The sequence below is a fragment of the Melozone crissalis genome, unplaced genomic scaffold, assembly GCF_028551555.1.
Source record: "Melozone crissalis strain CALT ecotype California unplaced genomic scaffold, PUWL_Pcris_2 ptg000042l_1, whole genome shotgun sequence".
NCBI lineage: Eukaryota > Metazoa > Chordata > Aves > Passeriformes > Passerellidae > Melozone > Melozone crissalis.
Genome location: NW_026535820.1, coordinates 17,774,883 through 17,792,591, shown reverse-complemented (window position 1 = coordinate 17,792,591; position 17,709 = coordinate 17,774,883). Strand labels below are relative to the sequence as shown.

General features: G+C 37.2%; 1 protein-coding gene across 3 annotated transcripts in view; it reads left to right on the top strand.

Annotated features, from left to right (window-relative positions):
* MIB1 (MIB E3 ubiquitin protein ligase 1) overlaps positions 1-17,709 on the top strand; it is a 71,215-nt gene that overhangs the window by 39,902 nt on the left and 13,604 nt on the right. For 2 of the 3 annotated variants that reach the window (XM_054285056.1, XM_054285055.1), the window contains exons 13-15: positions 11,184-11,316; positions 11,696-11,782; positions 14,489-14,650. In XM_054285056.1, coding sequence (XP_054141031.1) covers positions 11,184-11,316; positions 11,696-11,782; positions 14,489-14,650 — 382 coding nt within the window. The remainder of the gene's footprint in view (positions 1-11,183; positions 11,317-11,695; positions 11,783-14,488; positions 14,651-17,709) is intronic. The other variant, XM_054285057.1, reaches the window with a different exon arrangement.

Below are 17,709 nucleotides of genomic sequence, written 5' to 3'. Positions count from 1 at the left end.
AGTGTATTTTAATTAATATCACTTTTAGAATTTGAAACTATTGTGGAACTATTTCTCATGTAGTTCTTAAAATATTTTTTATGGCAAATTTTCTTAAATTTGGATTTAAAATAAATTCAGCTAATTTGAAAAGAGTATTTAAGATACCTTACCTTTTAGGCTGTAGTTGTCATTTGTGTTTTCATTTAGGAATCTGTCAATAGCTTTAATCCGCTGACTAGCAACTCTGGCCTAGAAATCTCTGTATTGTCACTTTCTGTGCATAAACCTGACACTGCACTTTGTATCGAAGAGCTCAGTGAGCATAATAAGTGCTGATTTGGAGAAAATGTTAACTTAAGTCTTATTAAATTGCAGAAGTTATACTCAATTATTTTGGCTGTCATTTTTTGTAGATTACACTGTAATTTCTTAGCTGTTAATACTTGTCTCAGTTGCAACCTGTAGATTTAATGTTCTATGGTAGATGTAAATTTAAATACTACCATCTGAAGTACACAGAACAGGCTGTGATTGCTGTAACAGTGGCTTGTTTTTATGAGATGCATTTTGATAACTAGGCTTTTAAGTTTAGTTTAAGATCTATGAAGTGGGGAGTACTGGTAATGATGAATTTTGCAGTTATGCTGCAGTCTTAATTGGTGCATTTCAAGGTTTCATTTCCAGCCCTGCTTTGAATTCTGTTTGCAACTAATATTCTGTTTATCAGCTGTTAACAATTCTTCCTACCCACTTTTATAGTCACTTAATTTAATGTTTTGTGATTTGTTACTAACAAGTATGAGTTATTTTGGCAATACCAGCTGACCCTTAGCAAGCCAATTTGTCACATGAATGTCATTCAAACAAGAGTTTGAACCTGTTTCTTCCAGCAGCTGTTTAGTTTCCTCTTACTGGTCGTTCCTTGCCTGCCAAAAATACATACTTCTTTACATTCCATAGCATTGTATGTTCATATGGGTACATAAAGAAGTATGTGCTCTGAGCAGGTACACACAGAGTTGCTTGACTGCCTGCCAGATGAACCTAAAAAGTATTTTGCTGCGTTTTCTTGCTGTCATTAGGTAAAACTGGCTAACAGTTCTTTGGAAGGACAACAGTTCTGATAAACTGATGGTAGAAAATAAACTTACTCTGCTAACTGAACTTTGTAATGCAATTTACCTGCACAGTGTCTTAAAGCTGGGCATAGTTCATTATTTTGGGATGGCACTGATGTTAGAAGTGCTTTTCAATATTTTTGCAGCCTCTTCTCTTCTAAGTGACCGTGTTTAAGTAGAGAGTTGAATTGCTGATAGGTTTGCAATGTCTTTTCTTAGAATTCGTAGTTGTAGTCCACTGTAAAAACTTCAGCTTCCTCCCAGGTCTTTTAGCAAATTTTCATGTTGGGGTACAGTTTGCATCTGGTGTCCTGAAGGGAAACATAGGCTGATATAAAATAGCAGTTATAAACTTATTTTCTTACCCCAAATCCCACTTCTATGCTTTTTGTATCCCATCCATTATTCTGCAAACTCTTTGCAGCTTTATCCTTATTTACACTGTATTTCAGAGTGATTTAAAAAACAAAACAAAAAATAAAGCAAAACAAACAAAAAACCCACAAAAAGCCCAACCCAAACACAAAAGCACATGTCACCAGTGATCCTGCTTATCCTAAAGATGATGACATTGAATTAAGAAAACAACCTCTAACTGCTGTGACAGGATTTGGGTTGTTAGGCCGAAGGTCACATGTGAAAGCTAATACTTATTCAACACTTCTGCAAGCAGCTTTTCTCGTTTTTTAAAACTGGCACTCACCTGCTTCAGTCAAAGTCTTGTCCACCCTTGAAATATTTATGACAGCTAAAATCATTAACTAAAAAATTAATCCAAACCAAACAAAAAAGCCTCATAGAAACAAAGCCAAAGTTTAACCCTGTTTTGTAAGATTTTGTGCGACTTGGTTTGGAGCAGTGGTTAAATATTTGATGTGCAGTACAGCTTTGACTTCTGAAGGACTGTAAGATATAGCTTATGGTTGCTTAATTTGTATTTCAGGAGTTGGTTTGGGTTACAGTAATGAGTAAGCTTTGTCTGTATAGCATTATAAGGTGAATTTGAAATTAGCTGAACAATTAGTAACTGTAATAGTTGTAAGGAAAGCTGAGGGCAGAGGAAGTAAGAATTTCTGCAGCTCATGACAAAAACCTAGTGCAGCTGATAGAGAGCAAATCAGAGTGTAGCAGTAGCTAGCACAGTAGTACAAGGAGAATCAGCAATGCAGCATTAGAATCACAGCAGTCACATCCTAGTTTTTAAGTAGGCTGTTTTCATGTACGTCTGATATAAAGCACCTTGAAAATTTTGCCGAGACCTATTTGAGAACTCAGCATTGCACTACCACACTGTTTATTAGGTTGTCTTTTTCAAGTTTGTACATTTTTAGTTGTGCATAGGAAGATAAGAATATATCTCACTGAAATGAACAACCAGTTAATGGCATTGCAATTTACTAGTTTATATTCTTTAAAAAGAATTCTACCTACTAAGCAAGTTGGGATTTCGTTTTTTTTTGGTTTCTTCCTTTTTTTTCCTTTTTTTTTTTGCTATGAAATTTGGACTAGCAGTTGTTTTTTTTCAACCTGCTCTTTACACTACAAATGCTTGGTACTTTAGCACACTCAAAATTAAGCTGTTCCCAGAGTAGAGGGATTAATAAAACAATTTAAAAAACAGTCTAGTAAATAAGATATACATGCAGAAAGTCATAGGCATCCTTTAAACGTGCAGAATAATGCAGGTCTCCTGATGTTCTGTTACCTGTAAGCTTAGTATCATGCAGCATTTGCAGTTGGAAGAGAGGTAATGACCTAGAGACACATCAGCAGCAGCCATCTCATCCTGAGTGCTCTCACTCTATTCGCTGAATCAGCTCTTCGTTACATGGGAGGGGGAGGCAAGGGGGGGCGAATGTCGGTGCATACAGTACCTCACCACCTTAAATAGATAAAACTTAAAAGAAAAAAAAAGGCATGAATATGAGTGCCTAATTGGCACCTTCTTCCTTTCTTTTGAATGCAAAATATGGATGATGTTGTATAGAAATTATACCTTATGTCTGCTGGACTGAGAGTTAAGACTCCAAGGACAGATGCTAGGAAGCCAAGGGAAGGTGAACTTAGCCCACTGTCAGATGAAGATAATCACAGGCAAAAAGAAAAATAAAAACCCAACAAAAGACCAAAACCAAGCCCCCAAAAGTTGGAGTTGCTTCCAAAAAAAAAAAATTAGAAAAAGGCACCAAAAAAATAGCGATCGTCTCCCCCCTCCCCCGGCAAATATTGGTTTCTTCTAGTTCCTTAGATATTGCACTGCATCTTTTCTTGCTTGAGGTTATGTTTCCAGGCTTAACTGTAGGCAGGTCTGTGTTGAAGCTACTTTCCATCTTCAGAGGTCAAGTCTGCTCGCGAGGTCAGGGCTCCCGCACACACACTACAGAAGTCACCAACCGTATTTCCCACTTAGAGGGCACGAGCAAAACTGTTACGGCTTTATAGGCAGCTAAGCATTTGAAACATGCACTCCCAGGCAAACAGGCTCTCTTGTGCCTCTCTCTTCCCTGACCATATTTAGTCAACCATTGCAAAAAATAGTCTCTCAGCTGTCGATTGTCGATCCGGCAGCGAAGGGAGCCTCTATCCGGCTCTCTGCCTATTGATTGTGCAGCCTGCACTTCCACCGCCGCTTAGCCATTTGTCCCCAGGTTTTTTTAGCACTGCCAAATAAAGCTCTCTCTCATGTTTCCAGTTAGATTTCCCAGGTTTTCACTGAGCTTGCGCTGCTACTAGTAAACCCTGATGAGGTTGTCACTATACTTAGAAACGTTTGGGGCGGGAGGGGGGGGAGGAGTGGGAGAGGGAAAAAAAAAGGCAGCCCTGCTAGTAACAAGGCAGGGACTTCACGCAGATATAGAACAATAAATATCCTGCGCTGCCATGGCAGGTTGTGTAACCTGGTTTCTTGATCACCGAAAAATTCCGGGACTAACGTGTCGATTAACCCAAGGTCTGAGCAGCCTCAGTCCAAGTTTTCGATTGCAAATCATACAGTTATTTTATAAATAAGAAGTCAGTGCCCATTTGTAGCCCTGCATTTCCATATTCAAATCAAGTTAGAAATTATTTTTAAAAAGTTTAATTAGTAAATTCATATCGTTCCATACCATTACGTTTAATAATGCCATAGTATTTTGTTCCTAATGCTTATCCATAGAATTGCATCTAAATAAAATAAATGCATGTATAAATTAGGTGCTACTGTTCTTTAAAAAAACTGAATCATTTTAGAAGAAAAGAAAAAAAACAAGGGAACAGCTCATTGCATTAGTCTTTCATGTTTACAAAATTGGCTCATGGCAAGACTAATAACTACACATTCAAAATATGAAGAGAGATATTCATATTCATGGGGAGTATATGCAATGTTTTCTTTAAAATGAATAACTGAAATTTAGCATTTAAATACAACAGTTGGGAACCCAAATACTTCAAGACTTTGTGTTTTGCAGACAAAATCTTTGCTTGGGAGCAAGAAGGATGAAAAAGGTGAAAATATGTCAATCTAAAATGAAACAATCTTATTAAATCAAGATACCATTCAATTAATATTGATGTAATTAGTAGTTACAAAGTTAACTATGGTAGGGTAGAGAATGAATTGCGAAGTCCTGAGCAGACCAGTATATTGGATTTATACTTCCCTTGGTGCTTCTTTTTGTGTTGATTTTATCCTGTACTTGGTTACTGCTTACCCTGTGACTTCTGTTGCTTTCTGGTTGAAGTCACATTTTTGCTTTTCTCTTTGTTTTCATAATTATACACTGAAGACAAAGTGTTGTGCAATATATTCTTGTGAATTCCATGTAAATGTGTATACCTCATTGTTTCTTTGTTTACATGTATATTGAAACTGATTTTTCAAAAGCAAGAGATGCTTGAAAATCTGAGAAGCAAAAAGAAGGAAACAGCCTGCCTTCTTAAACTTTTACTAACTAGACCATTGGTCAGATAGGAATTCTATCTGCAACTCTCATTTCAAGGTACAATGTGCTCAGTAGTACCAGTCTAAGGTAATAATCTCTTCCTGTTGCTTGTTCCTGAGAGATAGAAACTTCCTTCTTCATTCTTCCAGTGGTTCTCTGTACTGCACAGTGAGTATGCTGTGAATCAGATCAGGGAGCTGATTTGGCTTGAAGTTGTGTGCTGACGTGCACTTATGATCTTATGGTTGCCAAAAATAGTGCTGTCCTGCTCCTGTGTTACTTCTTGCACTATGTTGGTACAAATGTTTCTTTGGCTTCACAGTGAGCAGGCTTCCCTATGAGAAATAATCCAGCAGAAAGGGATGACCTTTCAGATGCTGTGTTGGGACCACTTTTTGTGGGAGCTTTTTTTGAGCAGAAGTGGTAGTCAACAGGACAAGAAAGGGATTTAGTAAAATGTGTTTTTTCTTCAGTTATGTTGTAAAATGTCAGACTACTCAGTCTTGAAAGAAAACTTTGCCATGGAAGCTATATTTAAATCTGAATTGTTCCTTCAACTATTGGAGGCTCTAACAGGAGACAGGTGAATGGGTTTAGCTGAGCCAGGGTTAGGAGTCTGGAGAGGAGTATGTGGAGGTGGAGGTGGTGTGTGTCTATGTGGAGAATACTTCAAGCCAGGATTACTGTAAAATACATTATGAAACCATGTCATACTGAGACAGTGAAAACCTGAGTTGAGGGAGGAGAATGGCATGAAAGTAGAAAAATCTGTAATAGAAAGTGCAGTGAATCATTACAACCTCTGGTGATAGGATTGCTGATAAGTTTATGCTGATCTAAGACTTTGCTTCTGGAAAGGGCGGTTTGCCCTCCCTGCAGCTCTGGCTTTGTCATTCCCTTACTCCTATTGCTTCTAGTGATCATGAAGTTGCAGGGTAGGTTGGATTATCTCATTGATCTGTCTGAAAGCAAACTTGCCAAATCAGGAGTCTGGCAGGTTGTTTCAGTTGCTAGAAAATGATGTGGCTGTACAGCCAACATAATGCAGGAACTGAAGTGCAGGGAAAAAAAGTGGGATTGTAGCAATTTAAGTTAAATGTGCTTATGCAGATTGTGGAGTAGCCTTTCTAATTTTTTCTGCCTAAGTATTTGTTTCTATAAATCCTTAACAAACAAACTCTGAAAGGCTAAACAAACAAATCCACCTTACCACTATCCCACAAGCCTTCAACCTTCTTCATTTGCCTAATTCTGCAGTCAAATTGCAGTTGTTGGCAGAGAATCTTCTCTAGTTTTTGTTCATGTTTTTTTAAAACAGGGTGCAAGGATGTTTTTGCAGTTAAGACTGCTAAATCTGGAATTTTTTTATACAATGAGGCGTTGGCCTCATCTTGTTTACAAGTACTTTTATCTTGTAGATTTTCCAAATAGATCTGCTATTGTATGTTGCATTCTCAGATAGTACTGATGAGCATCTGCAAGAATTCTGTGAGCAAAGTACTGCATAAAACCCAACATTTTATATGTAGGTTGGTAATGAATAATACACCATATGCTAACTTTTCATCATAAGAATAAATTTTTTTGTATGTCTAATGTTGGTAACTGGTGTTGAAACAAGTGCTCTGTGTGGCTGAAAGTTAATTAGTGTATTGTTCAGATCTGTGCCATATCTTATATTGCAAATACACAGTTCATACTGCTGAATTTCCATGGCAAGGGCTGGAATGAGATGATCTGTAAGGTCTCTTCTAATCCAAGTGATTCTGTGGTCCTATATATGTTAAGCTGTGGTTCCAGACTCTCTAAAAACCTGGGAAGAAAAAAAAAAAAAAGTACTACTCATGTGGCAAGATGAAATCTAGATGCATGCAACAGCAGCATTTGCTGTTACTCTTCTGCATCTCAAATTAAATGTAGCACCATATTAGTGGATGTTCCTTTGACCAAATCACTTGTAACTATTAGAGTCTGGACTGTCATTTTATGGGGATGAATTGGGCAGTATAAGGCAGTGTATCCCCAGCAGCTATACCTGGGAGAGCAGCAGATACCTCTCTCTCAGCCCCCTATGCACACATGAGCTTTCTCTGTCCTTTTTGACTGAGCACGTGTTTAGCACCTAGAGAAGAAGCAATAGTTTACTTATCCCTATTAAAGCTTTGCAGGTAACTCCCTCAACAATTCTCACTGGAGTTTTTATCTTCTTGTTCCATTAGAAAGGTTCAGAAGTTGCAAATGGGCATCCAGGTAAAAAAAGGCCCAAAATCTTTTTATGAGCTTCCCACTAAGCTGAAAATACTGCAGACCAACAAATACCAAAGCTTGCCTATTAGAAAATGTTTTATTGGAGATGCTTTAGTAATAATAAAATAATAAAAATAATAAAAAATAATAGCACAGTGATGGTATAAGTTCAGTGTTTCAATTAAGAGTTTTAAGCATTTCATCAGTAGTCTTTGCAGCTCCTCAGCCAGCCATATAATCTGTTACAGTTGAATACACTGAAGATGATAGCTTGCAAAGTTTTCTTCAGGTGTTTTCATGATCAGGGTTACTAATAGATTATTTCTTGATCTTTGCAGTGCAACTACAGTGAAAGCAGTCTGTGGTTTGTTCAATATATACAAGATAAAAGCCAGTTTTCACATCTATGTTGTGGTCTTCAAAACAGAGCAAGACAACCCAGCTTCTTCTGTAATACTTCATGGGGGAGAGTGAACCATGAATTATGTGTAATCGGCAACATGAATTCTCTAATTTGACTTTTTATGATGTATGCCTGTTCCAGTGAGTGCTGCTTTGAATGGTAGCCACTTAGCTGTCAAAATTTTGGCAGGAGCTCTAGAAAATCTTATAAAAATTGAAAGAAACTACCTCTCATCTAATGAGGAGGAGGATGCAGCCACTGAGCTGAATTTACCATTGTAGCATATTAATATCTTGCACAATTTTAAGGTGTCATTCCTGGAAACAGTCCTTCTAGCCTGCTGTCCTGTAATATAGCATGGTCTGAAAGAGAGATGTAGTCTTTTTCTGAATAAAAAGAAACAACTGAGTAGTGGGTCCTGACCCTTCAGTGATTTGCTGTGAACAGTAAGATAAAAATGTATTCCATACAGACGCTATTTGTTTTGGTGGTGCTTCTGCTTTTCCAGTAAGACCAATGTATCTTAAAAGCATTCAGAAATGTAGCAGGCATCTCATTTCTCTGAAAGCAAGATATCTCCAAATATTTTTCAGTCAAACTTCAGATGAAAATTTTTCTGGTGTAAGACAGCAAACTAAAGATTTCAAAGAGGATCTGGTAAGGATAGCATTCACATATTAAGATGAGTGATTTTTCTTCACAGCACACAAAATGCTGAGTCAGTTGGTTTCTTATTTTTGTTTCAAAGATGAGATGTATTAAAGAAATGTCAGTGGTATTCTGAAGTATATTTACATATTGAGAAATCTGATAAAGTGTGTCAATGGACTTCAAATTTTGTTCATCTGTAGAATTGGCAATTTTCTTATTTCCTTACTGAAAAAAAAGGATATAAAATATCATTGAGTTGATTAAGACAGTTTGTTGTTTAGTGACTGGAGCTACTTTGGAGACATGCTGGATGTAATTGGTGTTGATGCCCTTCCACAGTGTTCCTCAAGTTGTAGTTGCAGTTTTAAGAAAAATTTCTTGTTGGTCTTTTTTGTATCTTTGTTTTGTTAGGTTATTGTTGCCCCACCTTTTTCTCATTGCTCACAGTTATATTGCTTCTGTCAGTCATAGGGAATTTTCAGGAATTTTTTATTGTGTTTTTAGACTATCCACAGTAGATAAGAGCTTTATGGAGTCTTTAGAAGCACTGAGCCTGGCAGGTGAAGATAAAGAGCTTACATGACATGATGCCCTGTGGGAAGCCATTTGTTGTGCTGTTGGGACTGGGTGCTTTGAATCAGCCCAGCATTCTGAAGAGCTGGTGTGGTGGCGTGCCCAGATACCAAGCAAACCATAGTGCCCCAGGCATGCTCCCCTAAAGCAGCTAAACACAGTTCTGATGGTGCCAAGATTTGAAGATATGGCATCTTTGCATTACAAAATAGACTATGTTTATCAGTGCAACTTTATACTGGTTAGTTTTGCCACATTTCATAAAGCTTTGGTAACTTGAGTTTTATTAAATTGTATCGCTAATTTTGAAAAATCCTGCATAAGTGAATCTCCCAAAGAATTGATGTTGCCATTGTTTGTTTTTTTTTCTGAAGTATTCTAGTCTTCCTAGCACATGAGAGAGCTGTAGAAGGTGTTATGAATAGAAACTGAGCAATGGCTCACAATGAGCCATGTACAGTCTGTTAAGTGTTGCTGTCTCATATTGCTGTGTTATAAGTGGTTTGGACTGTGAGGAAGTGAGAAGCAATCTGCCAGGAAAACAAATAATCCTAAGAGGTTGAGAATGGCTTCTGTCCACTCTGAGGAGGACAAACATCCAGAGCCTGGCTATGGATGCTTCATGTAGCAGGTGGTTTTCTGTGGGTTTGTATGACCTTGTGGCTTGAAAATGCAGTTGGTTAGTTGGGATTCCTATAGACACTCCGATTCTGGGGACAAAAACGTGTCACTTAATATGCCATTCTGGCAGCTGCAGCATAGGTGTGAAACCAGAGGTTTATGTTGTGCACTCAGTAGCAGGAGAGCATGGAGATGCTTGTTAAGCAGAGTCTTTTATGGGAGCATCTGAGCAGAGAGTAGGAAGGAATGCACTTCCTTACTGTTACTTCACAGACTTCTCTGCTTTCAAGGAAGGCCTATTAGGGTGATCTGTGCCCAGACACAACTTTTAGGGTTTTTTTATAGGGAACTCATTGGCTTGTTCTAAAAGACAGCTTAGGAATGAATACTGCTTCACCTCAGTGTGGATGTTCAAGGAAACATATGATTGGAATGAACTGGGAGCTCAGTTCGTACTTGATGGGGCAGTCATTCATACCTTATGAGGGTATTTTTAAGTAAAAGCTGAGGTTCAATCATGAGGCTTTTACTAAGGGTTATTGAGATCCCACATTTTTGATACCAGACCTCTTGAAGAACTCTGTAATTTAGATACATTGTCTGCCTTGCAATGCACTGTGTGACTAGTGCTTCCACTTGCATTAGCAAGGATTACTTGGATTTTAAAAATTTGAATTTTGTGCAGAAGCCGTGTTTCTCCTGTAGATATCATGTTCCTTCAACAGTAGGGAAACATCAGATGACAGAAGAGGTTTCTTGGCACAGGATTGTAGCAGTTTCTGGTTTTGTGTTTGTCTTTAAGGAACTGTCATAAGGGAGCTGCATATGCTGTTTATAAAGATAAGACAATAAGGGGTTTAAGTTTGGTAACTTATGTATTCCAAAAGCTAAGTGAAGACATGTAAGCTTACGAAAACCTTATTTCTCAGTGAATACAAGATTGAGCAGTTTGTTTATCTAGCACTATGTTGTTAATACCCTTAACTGAAGGTTAACTTTGGATTTTATGGATTTTAGTCTGCTTTAATACTTATAGTAGTCAAGTTGCTTTTCCCCACCCTATTCCCTGACTCCCAGACACTGCCATGGTATGTTATAGTCAACCATTATATGTTAAGAAAATATCCCATTAGTTCTCACTTAACAGTTTCAGCATTTATTTTGTCTGTGCTTAAGAGATCTTCCTCCATTTTCTCTCCTAGAAACTGAGTTTTAACTGTTACAGCCCATGGCATCAGTTTATAAAGTGATGATTTTAAAGAAATCTAATGTAGTGGAACTTGGTCATTAAATACTGAAGTAAAGGATGCTATAAGGATTTTGAGGGAGAAGATTATTTTCTCTACATTTCAGAGATTGTTTGAATGCTTCTTTAATGTAATTTTTACTGCTAGATGGCATTCTTCTAAAAAACAAACCTGATCCTCACACTGTTCCAGGCATTGTATGGTTTGTTTGTGTACTTTAATGAGAGGGAAATGAACATGAAATTATTCTGCTTTGAAACTGTTGGTATAGCTTTTCACCCACTCTCTCTGTTTGAAAAAAGATTAAAATTATTTTAGCCACTAGTACATAGCTCTGAGAATTAATGTTGTTCTACTGTTGTCACTCAGCATACGTTGTAGGGGTGTTTATGCCATCTCTGCTTATGTTTTTCAGCGCAATGCGCGTGTTGTTGTCCAAGTTACCACGACCGTGGATTGTTGATGAGAAAAAAGATGATGGTTACACAGCCTTACATCTGGCAGCTCTTAATAATCATGTGGAAGTGGCTGAACTTTTGGTGCATCAGGTAGGACTTTTCTCAGGAGGATTTAAATGTCATGCTTTGGTTAACCATCTGATGTGAAAATAGTTGGCTGCTTTACGCCTGCAGTCGCAATGCAGAAGCAGTGGAGGAGGGAAGGACGTGTTGAGCTCTAAAGGTCAGATTTGCCTTTCAGATTGTTACAATGGCCTAATGGTGCAGAGGGACTGAAAAATTGGATACCTAGTTTCATTCAACAGATCAACATCTGTACAGTGAATAAATGAAGTTTTCAATCACTTTTGTTCTCAAATCCCATAACTAGGAATTGTATTCAGGGTCATAGTCAGTGTCCTAATGGACTGCCTTGCCTGTGGATGAGTTGCTGGGGTGATAAAGCTCTAATGTTTTGAATATCTTGCAGGGCAATGCTAACCTGGATATCCAGAATGTTAACCAGCAAACTGCTCTTCATCTTGCTGTTGAACGACAGCATACACAAATTGTTAGGGTAAGTATCTTATTTGCAGTAAGCCATATGGTTAATGGCATTTGGCTAAAGCTGATGGTGGCTGTTAAAGTATGAATACTTCATGAACGTTCAGAAAATTATTTGACAACATATAGTCACTGCATGTTTGTTTGATTGGATTTTGTTTCATTCAGAAGCCTGCCAACTTGCACAGAAGGTCAGTCAGCAATATGAACGCTGCTTGAAGCATGCTAAATTTTTGTACATGTACATTATGGTTTCCTCTCTGTGGTTGCCAATTCCAGCATCCCTTCTTGTTTAGTAAGGAAGAATATGTTCAGCTGTTACTTGTCTGAATCTTGTGGTGCTGTAAGGGGATCTTCAAATAGCATTTCTGATGCCTCCTGCTGTATGAGTAATTGTTCTTGCTCATAGCTTTTGCAAATTATAACACGAAACATCTTTTAGGACCTTAACTCCTTTTCAGTCTCTGAGTGTTTGACATTCCATGCTTTTAGCTTGGGAGACCTATAAGCAGTGAACAGTAGTGCCCTATTGGTGAAAGGAATGCTATCCTGGTTTTTTGCTTGCATGATTGCAAAAGTGAATGCTTCAACTTAACAAAGCTTTGTTGCTAGCACAGGAAGTGCGATGAGTCTGGCATAGCTTGCTGTTTCTGGCCTGTGTGCACTGTCATACAGGACCTGTGTGACTGTTTGCCTTGCTACTGTGGGATTTTGAGGCTCAGAGAGAGCACTCACTGCTCTCAGAGTGAATACATCAACCTGGCCTTGGCCTTTGATGCATTTTTTTTTTTTTTATGCAGTCATCTTGTATGGAAAACTGTCTCTTATTCAGGCCTACACAGAATTGTTCCCCTAGGCAGACCTGCATTCTGTTAAGTGTTATTTAGCCATAAGGTTCTCCCTCTCTGCGGGCTGATGGGTGTGATCCCGTTACAGTGAAACATGTGATATGGCCCTATATCTGGAACTGCTTGCTACCAGAAGAATGGTTTCCTAGAGTCAGTGCCACTTGCATCCTGTAAGCTATTTGGCAGCTGTGTTTGGTGAACTCTTGTGCCCTTCTGGAATTTACAGAGTACCTGGGAATACAATATTAATGTAGCAGATGAGAGGAGGGTAGGCACGTAGAACAACTAGCATGTGTGTTTCACTGACATGCTTATATCTGAGAATGTTTAAGTGAATGACCCTGTAGAGTATCCGTTTTTCAGAATTGGATTAACTTTTAAGAAGTCCTAAAATAGCTCATGTAGCCATGCAAAGAACATGTTGGCTCCATATTCCAAAACTAATTCCTATTGGATAGCTTCCAGGGCTGGGTTTGTACCCTCAGGCATTTGTGGAATAGTGGTCAAAGGTAGCACGGTTCTTTTAAAAGTCCTACTGCCATGACAAAGGGCAATGGTTTGCCTTTTTTTTTTAATCATTTTTTTTTAAACTTCTGCAAAGACTCTGAAAATCTGTGGTAGTCAAGGATTCCAGGAGAAACTCAAAGCAGTAAAGAGCTAGTGGTAGACGCAAGATATGAATATGAGAAAAGAAATTGGTCCAGAGGAAATCCATTTAGAGAGTGTAAGAAGTTGAGACTAGACTGTGTCAGCTATTAGCTGGTATTCTTGATTTCACTTGGGGAAGAGAAGGTTGGGGAAAATTGTAAGCTGCAAATAATTGCAGGCAGATACTTCCTTGAAAATTAGGCTTTCAATTCCTTTTAGCCTGTTCTGAAGTTTGAGGTTCTTTGGTTCTGAGAAACTGAAACTCCTTGCAAGCATGTGGGTTCCAAAGAGGGAGATCCCTCTTTGTATATTCTTGGTTATGGATTATGCCTTTTGTCTCTACTGCTAATCCCAATTTTGCAGAGTAGCAGAAGCTCAAAAACTGAAGTTAAAACCTCAGCTGCTGCCTACAGGCTTCTGAACGGCGACAGTGATGGAGTTTAATTTTTAGGGACAGTTGGTATTTTTTTGTCAGCATGTGTTGCTCTGTTTTGTTCAACAGTGTATTTAAGAAAGTTCTGGTGGACCGAATTATGGAAGGGCTGTATGCAAAGGCCATAGGAATAGGAGGGCCTATGCAGCCTTGTGCTTGTTTTGTGTCATGTGAATAGGAATGGGTGTCTAAAATTAGCTTAGAGACAAGTCTTACAGTTCATTACTTTCCAAAGTGTTCTGAGAGACTTTTTAATGGTGTCATTGGTTTTTATGTCTTCTCCTGAATTAGGGTTAACCAAAGTACATGCTTAACTACTTTGCTAATGTGAGGACACTGTAAATTAAGTTGTAAAGTTTAGTATGGTGTGAAAATGATGATTTTTGAGATAATTGAAAACGAATAGTAAAGAATATATACCTATCTCAAGTATTGTACATATTGCTGTAATAAATTACATTGTTTGTAGGCTGTCTTATAAGAATTAAAGTCTAAGGAAGTAGAAAGGATCCTCTTAAATTATGTCTTTTGTAGCATTCAGAGCACAGGCAAGCATTAGCCTTCTGCTGAAATAAGCTTGATATTTGAGACAGATAAATGTGTTGGTTGAGGGCTGAGCTCCAGGTAAGGAAAATGAATTTAAATTAATTAAACGGTGAATTGTAGCAAGATAGGAGTAGCCCTTTTGAACCTCCTAGAGAATCCTAAACCATAAATTTTTTTAGAACTAAATTAGTTCTAAAAAGGGAGCTTTTTTGGTTTTTTTTAATTTGTTTCTCTCTCTTTTCAGCTCTTAGTTCGTGCAGGTGCTAAATTGGATATTCAGGATAAAGATGGAGATACTCCCCTGCATGAAGCCCTGAGACACCACACCCTGTCACAGCTCCGCCAACTCCAAGACATGCAAGATGTGGGCAAGGTAGATACTGCTTGGGAGCCATCAAAGAACACAGTAAATAAAACACATTTATTTATTCTTTTTTTCCCTGTATATTTGTCTCTTGGTCTACTTCTGTACTGTTGAACTGGGTTTTGGCAGCATTACTTTATGTAGACATTCTGCATTAAACTGCAGTGTAGGCAGAAATCATATTGTTCTATGTGGCTTTCCACATGAAGTCATTACCTTTTTTGAAGAAAGAGGGTTATGTAGCTCAAAAATATTTCTATGAATTTATCTTCTGTAGTGAACATATATGGCTGCCAAAAAATCAAAGTAGCATTTTTGGAAAGAGAATTCAACAGTATTACAGTACAGAATAAGATTGAAATAGTTTTCTGTGATTCAGCATCTTGTCTTTATAACTTTAGTTGCTTAGTTGCTTCTCTAACTTTCTGAAAGTATTTTCTGTTAGAACAAGGCATTCTTCATTTAGTATGTTTATTGAGATGTATATTTTTGACGGAGTTCATTTCAGAAATTGTGCTGTAGTAAGGGAATAGTCAAAAAGCCTCCAGTTTGTAAAAGTCAAAATGTTTTACTGGAAAAAAGAAACTCTCACACCCAAGAAGCTGTGTGAACCCCATATATAGAGGTGAAGTTTGTAGTTTACCTGACAAAGGAGGAATAAAATTATGGAGCAATTCAGATTGAGAAAAAGAAACATTTTTTTTTTTCTTTAGATATTAAAGATGCACAAAATAATAGTGTATCAGTGTATCAGAACTACCGAACCGTTAGTTGTTAGTATAATGTTTTTTCTGATTTTAATTGAGGGTTAAAATTAGAAATTTTTTTGTTGTTGCTTTTGCATTTCATTAAGAAAAAACAAATACACCAACTTTATGAAAAGTCTTTGTTCAAAACAATAATTACACTGTACAATTTTTTTTTCAAATTGGTTACTGAATCTCACTAAAATACACTGGAATAAGCCTTGAAAGAGATTTGAAATATGGCTAATGTGTAAGAAAATGTGTGTGTCCTTTTAAATGAGACAAGAAGAGCAGTGACAGCTCAGTTGTTTCTGTGATCTGAAATGGACTCTATGAGAGCTGTCTAGAATATTTTGTGTTTAACTGTGAAATGAATGAAAGGGAATTTTTTTTCTCAGATTTGGCATTTCATAAATTGGTTTCTCTGCTCAGTCTTATTAATGGCTTTCACAATGAAACTAGAGTTGTGCGTTGAGTTTTGAGGATTTTAACCGAAGCGGGGTTTTTGTCCATCACCTTTTAAACTTCTCTTTGTGAGGGGGGAATTTATATTTTAAATAATAAAGTTTTATCTCTAGTTTCATTTGAGAAGTATTCTTGGTTTAAAACAAAAGTGTAATTTTTTCACATTTCTATTGAGGTAATAAGACAAAGATAAGGCAAAAGATATGAGAAACAAAAAAATTCTCTCATCATTGTGTCTCTGATCACCTAAAAATGTTTTAAAGTTTTAAAAAATCATGATCAACCAATACCTCCTCTCCTTTATTAGCATGATCAAACTACTGGTCATTTCTTTGCACTTTGTTTAGCTGCAGAGAAAATTTTTGCCAAACTAACAAATTTGGGAGGTTTAAGCGGTGTGGAGAAGATAAGTTCTGGCAGAGAAGAGACGAAAACTTGCTTGTTTTTATTTTATGTGAAATGTAAAAGGTGGAGTAAATATATCTGAAAATGCTTTAAGATGATCAGCAAATCAAATTATCTTGAAAATGTTTTGTGAAAAACAGGAAATGAGAACAATACCTGTACCTATCTACCTTTATTTAAATAACAGTAAGGTAAAAATTCTATAAACTAGGTTTTACCATTAAACAGTTCTAAATATTAAGCTGCCTTTTCTCCAAAATTGAGTATCAACAAAGATGGAATTGAAGCTGTAAAAATATGTGCAGGCATTTGGACATTTAAAGCTATCCAAGGACACATTGGTTATTTGTTTTGTGTGGAATTGCAAATACAGGTGATGGATAATAGATGATAAAGAGGATTAATAATTTTGCCTGGGAATCAGTAAGGTTTTCTTTTTGTAAATGTTTTGACTTAAATTGAGGGTTGTTTTGAGAGATTTTTTTTTCTTCATTAATTCCTTTAAAGGTTGCAAAATGTGTCAGATTTCATTAGGCAATGTGATAGCAACACATCTCTGTAAATATTTAGCTTTTAGAGCTCATTTTTGCTTGGCTAAATTTTAATTAATTTTGCACTGCTGTTTTGGAGATTCCAACCTACTGAGGCCTGTATGGCGCCTCTTTGTAGCACATACATACTTAATAGAAATAATTATTTCTATTTTTGTTTCAGTTGAATAAACTGAAAAGAAAAATCTCACTTGCAGGATTTTAGAGTTTTTTCATACTTGATCAAGTTGGTTAGACAGCAACTCATTGAAATTGTATGATTTGTTACTTTTTACTTTGACCACTGTTAAAAGAAACAATACTTTTTACTGATTATCATTCACTTATTTCATAAATGGAACTAAATTGAATGAATTCTTTAACAATGATTTTTTTTTTAGTAGTTCCTTCTGAATGCCAACATTATGCCCGTTGGAGCAGGCTCCCCAGGGAAGCGGTCACAGCACCAAGCCTGCTGGAGTTCAAGAAGCCTTTGGACAATGATCTCAGGCACCTGGTGCAATTCTTGGGGCTGTCCTGTGCAGGGGCAGGAGCTGAACCTAATGATCCTGAGAATTCCTTCCAACTCAGGATATTTTATGTTATACATGAAACAATTTTTGTCAGGTTTCTTCAGCTGATTTTTTGGTAGACTGTTTAAATGCTTACATTCATGCATGTAGTGAGCAATCTTGATAGTACACAAAGCCCTACTCATTTTAGGTACCATTCTGAAAAATATTACTGTGCTCAACTGCTATGAGCAGTGAACCCCATTTCTTTAAGTAATTTTTAAGTTTTTCATCCAGCATATTGTGGTGACTACAGCTGGGAGGAGGAGAAATTTTCTGAAGTATAGTCTCCACTACCACAAAAAAGTCATTTGAATTGCCTTATTACAGATGCACTGTTCTAGCCTAGAGTACTTTTTATCCTAAACAACTGTATTATTCCC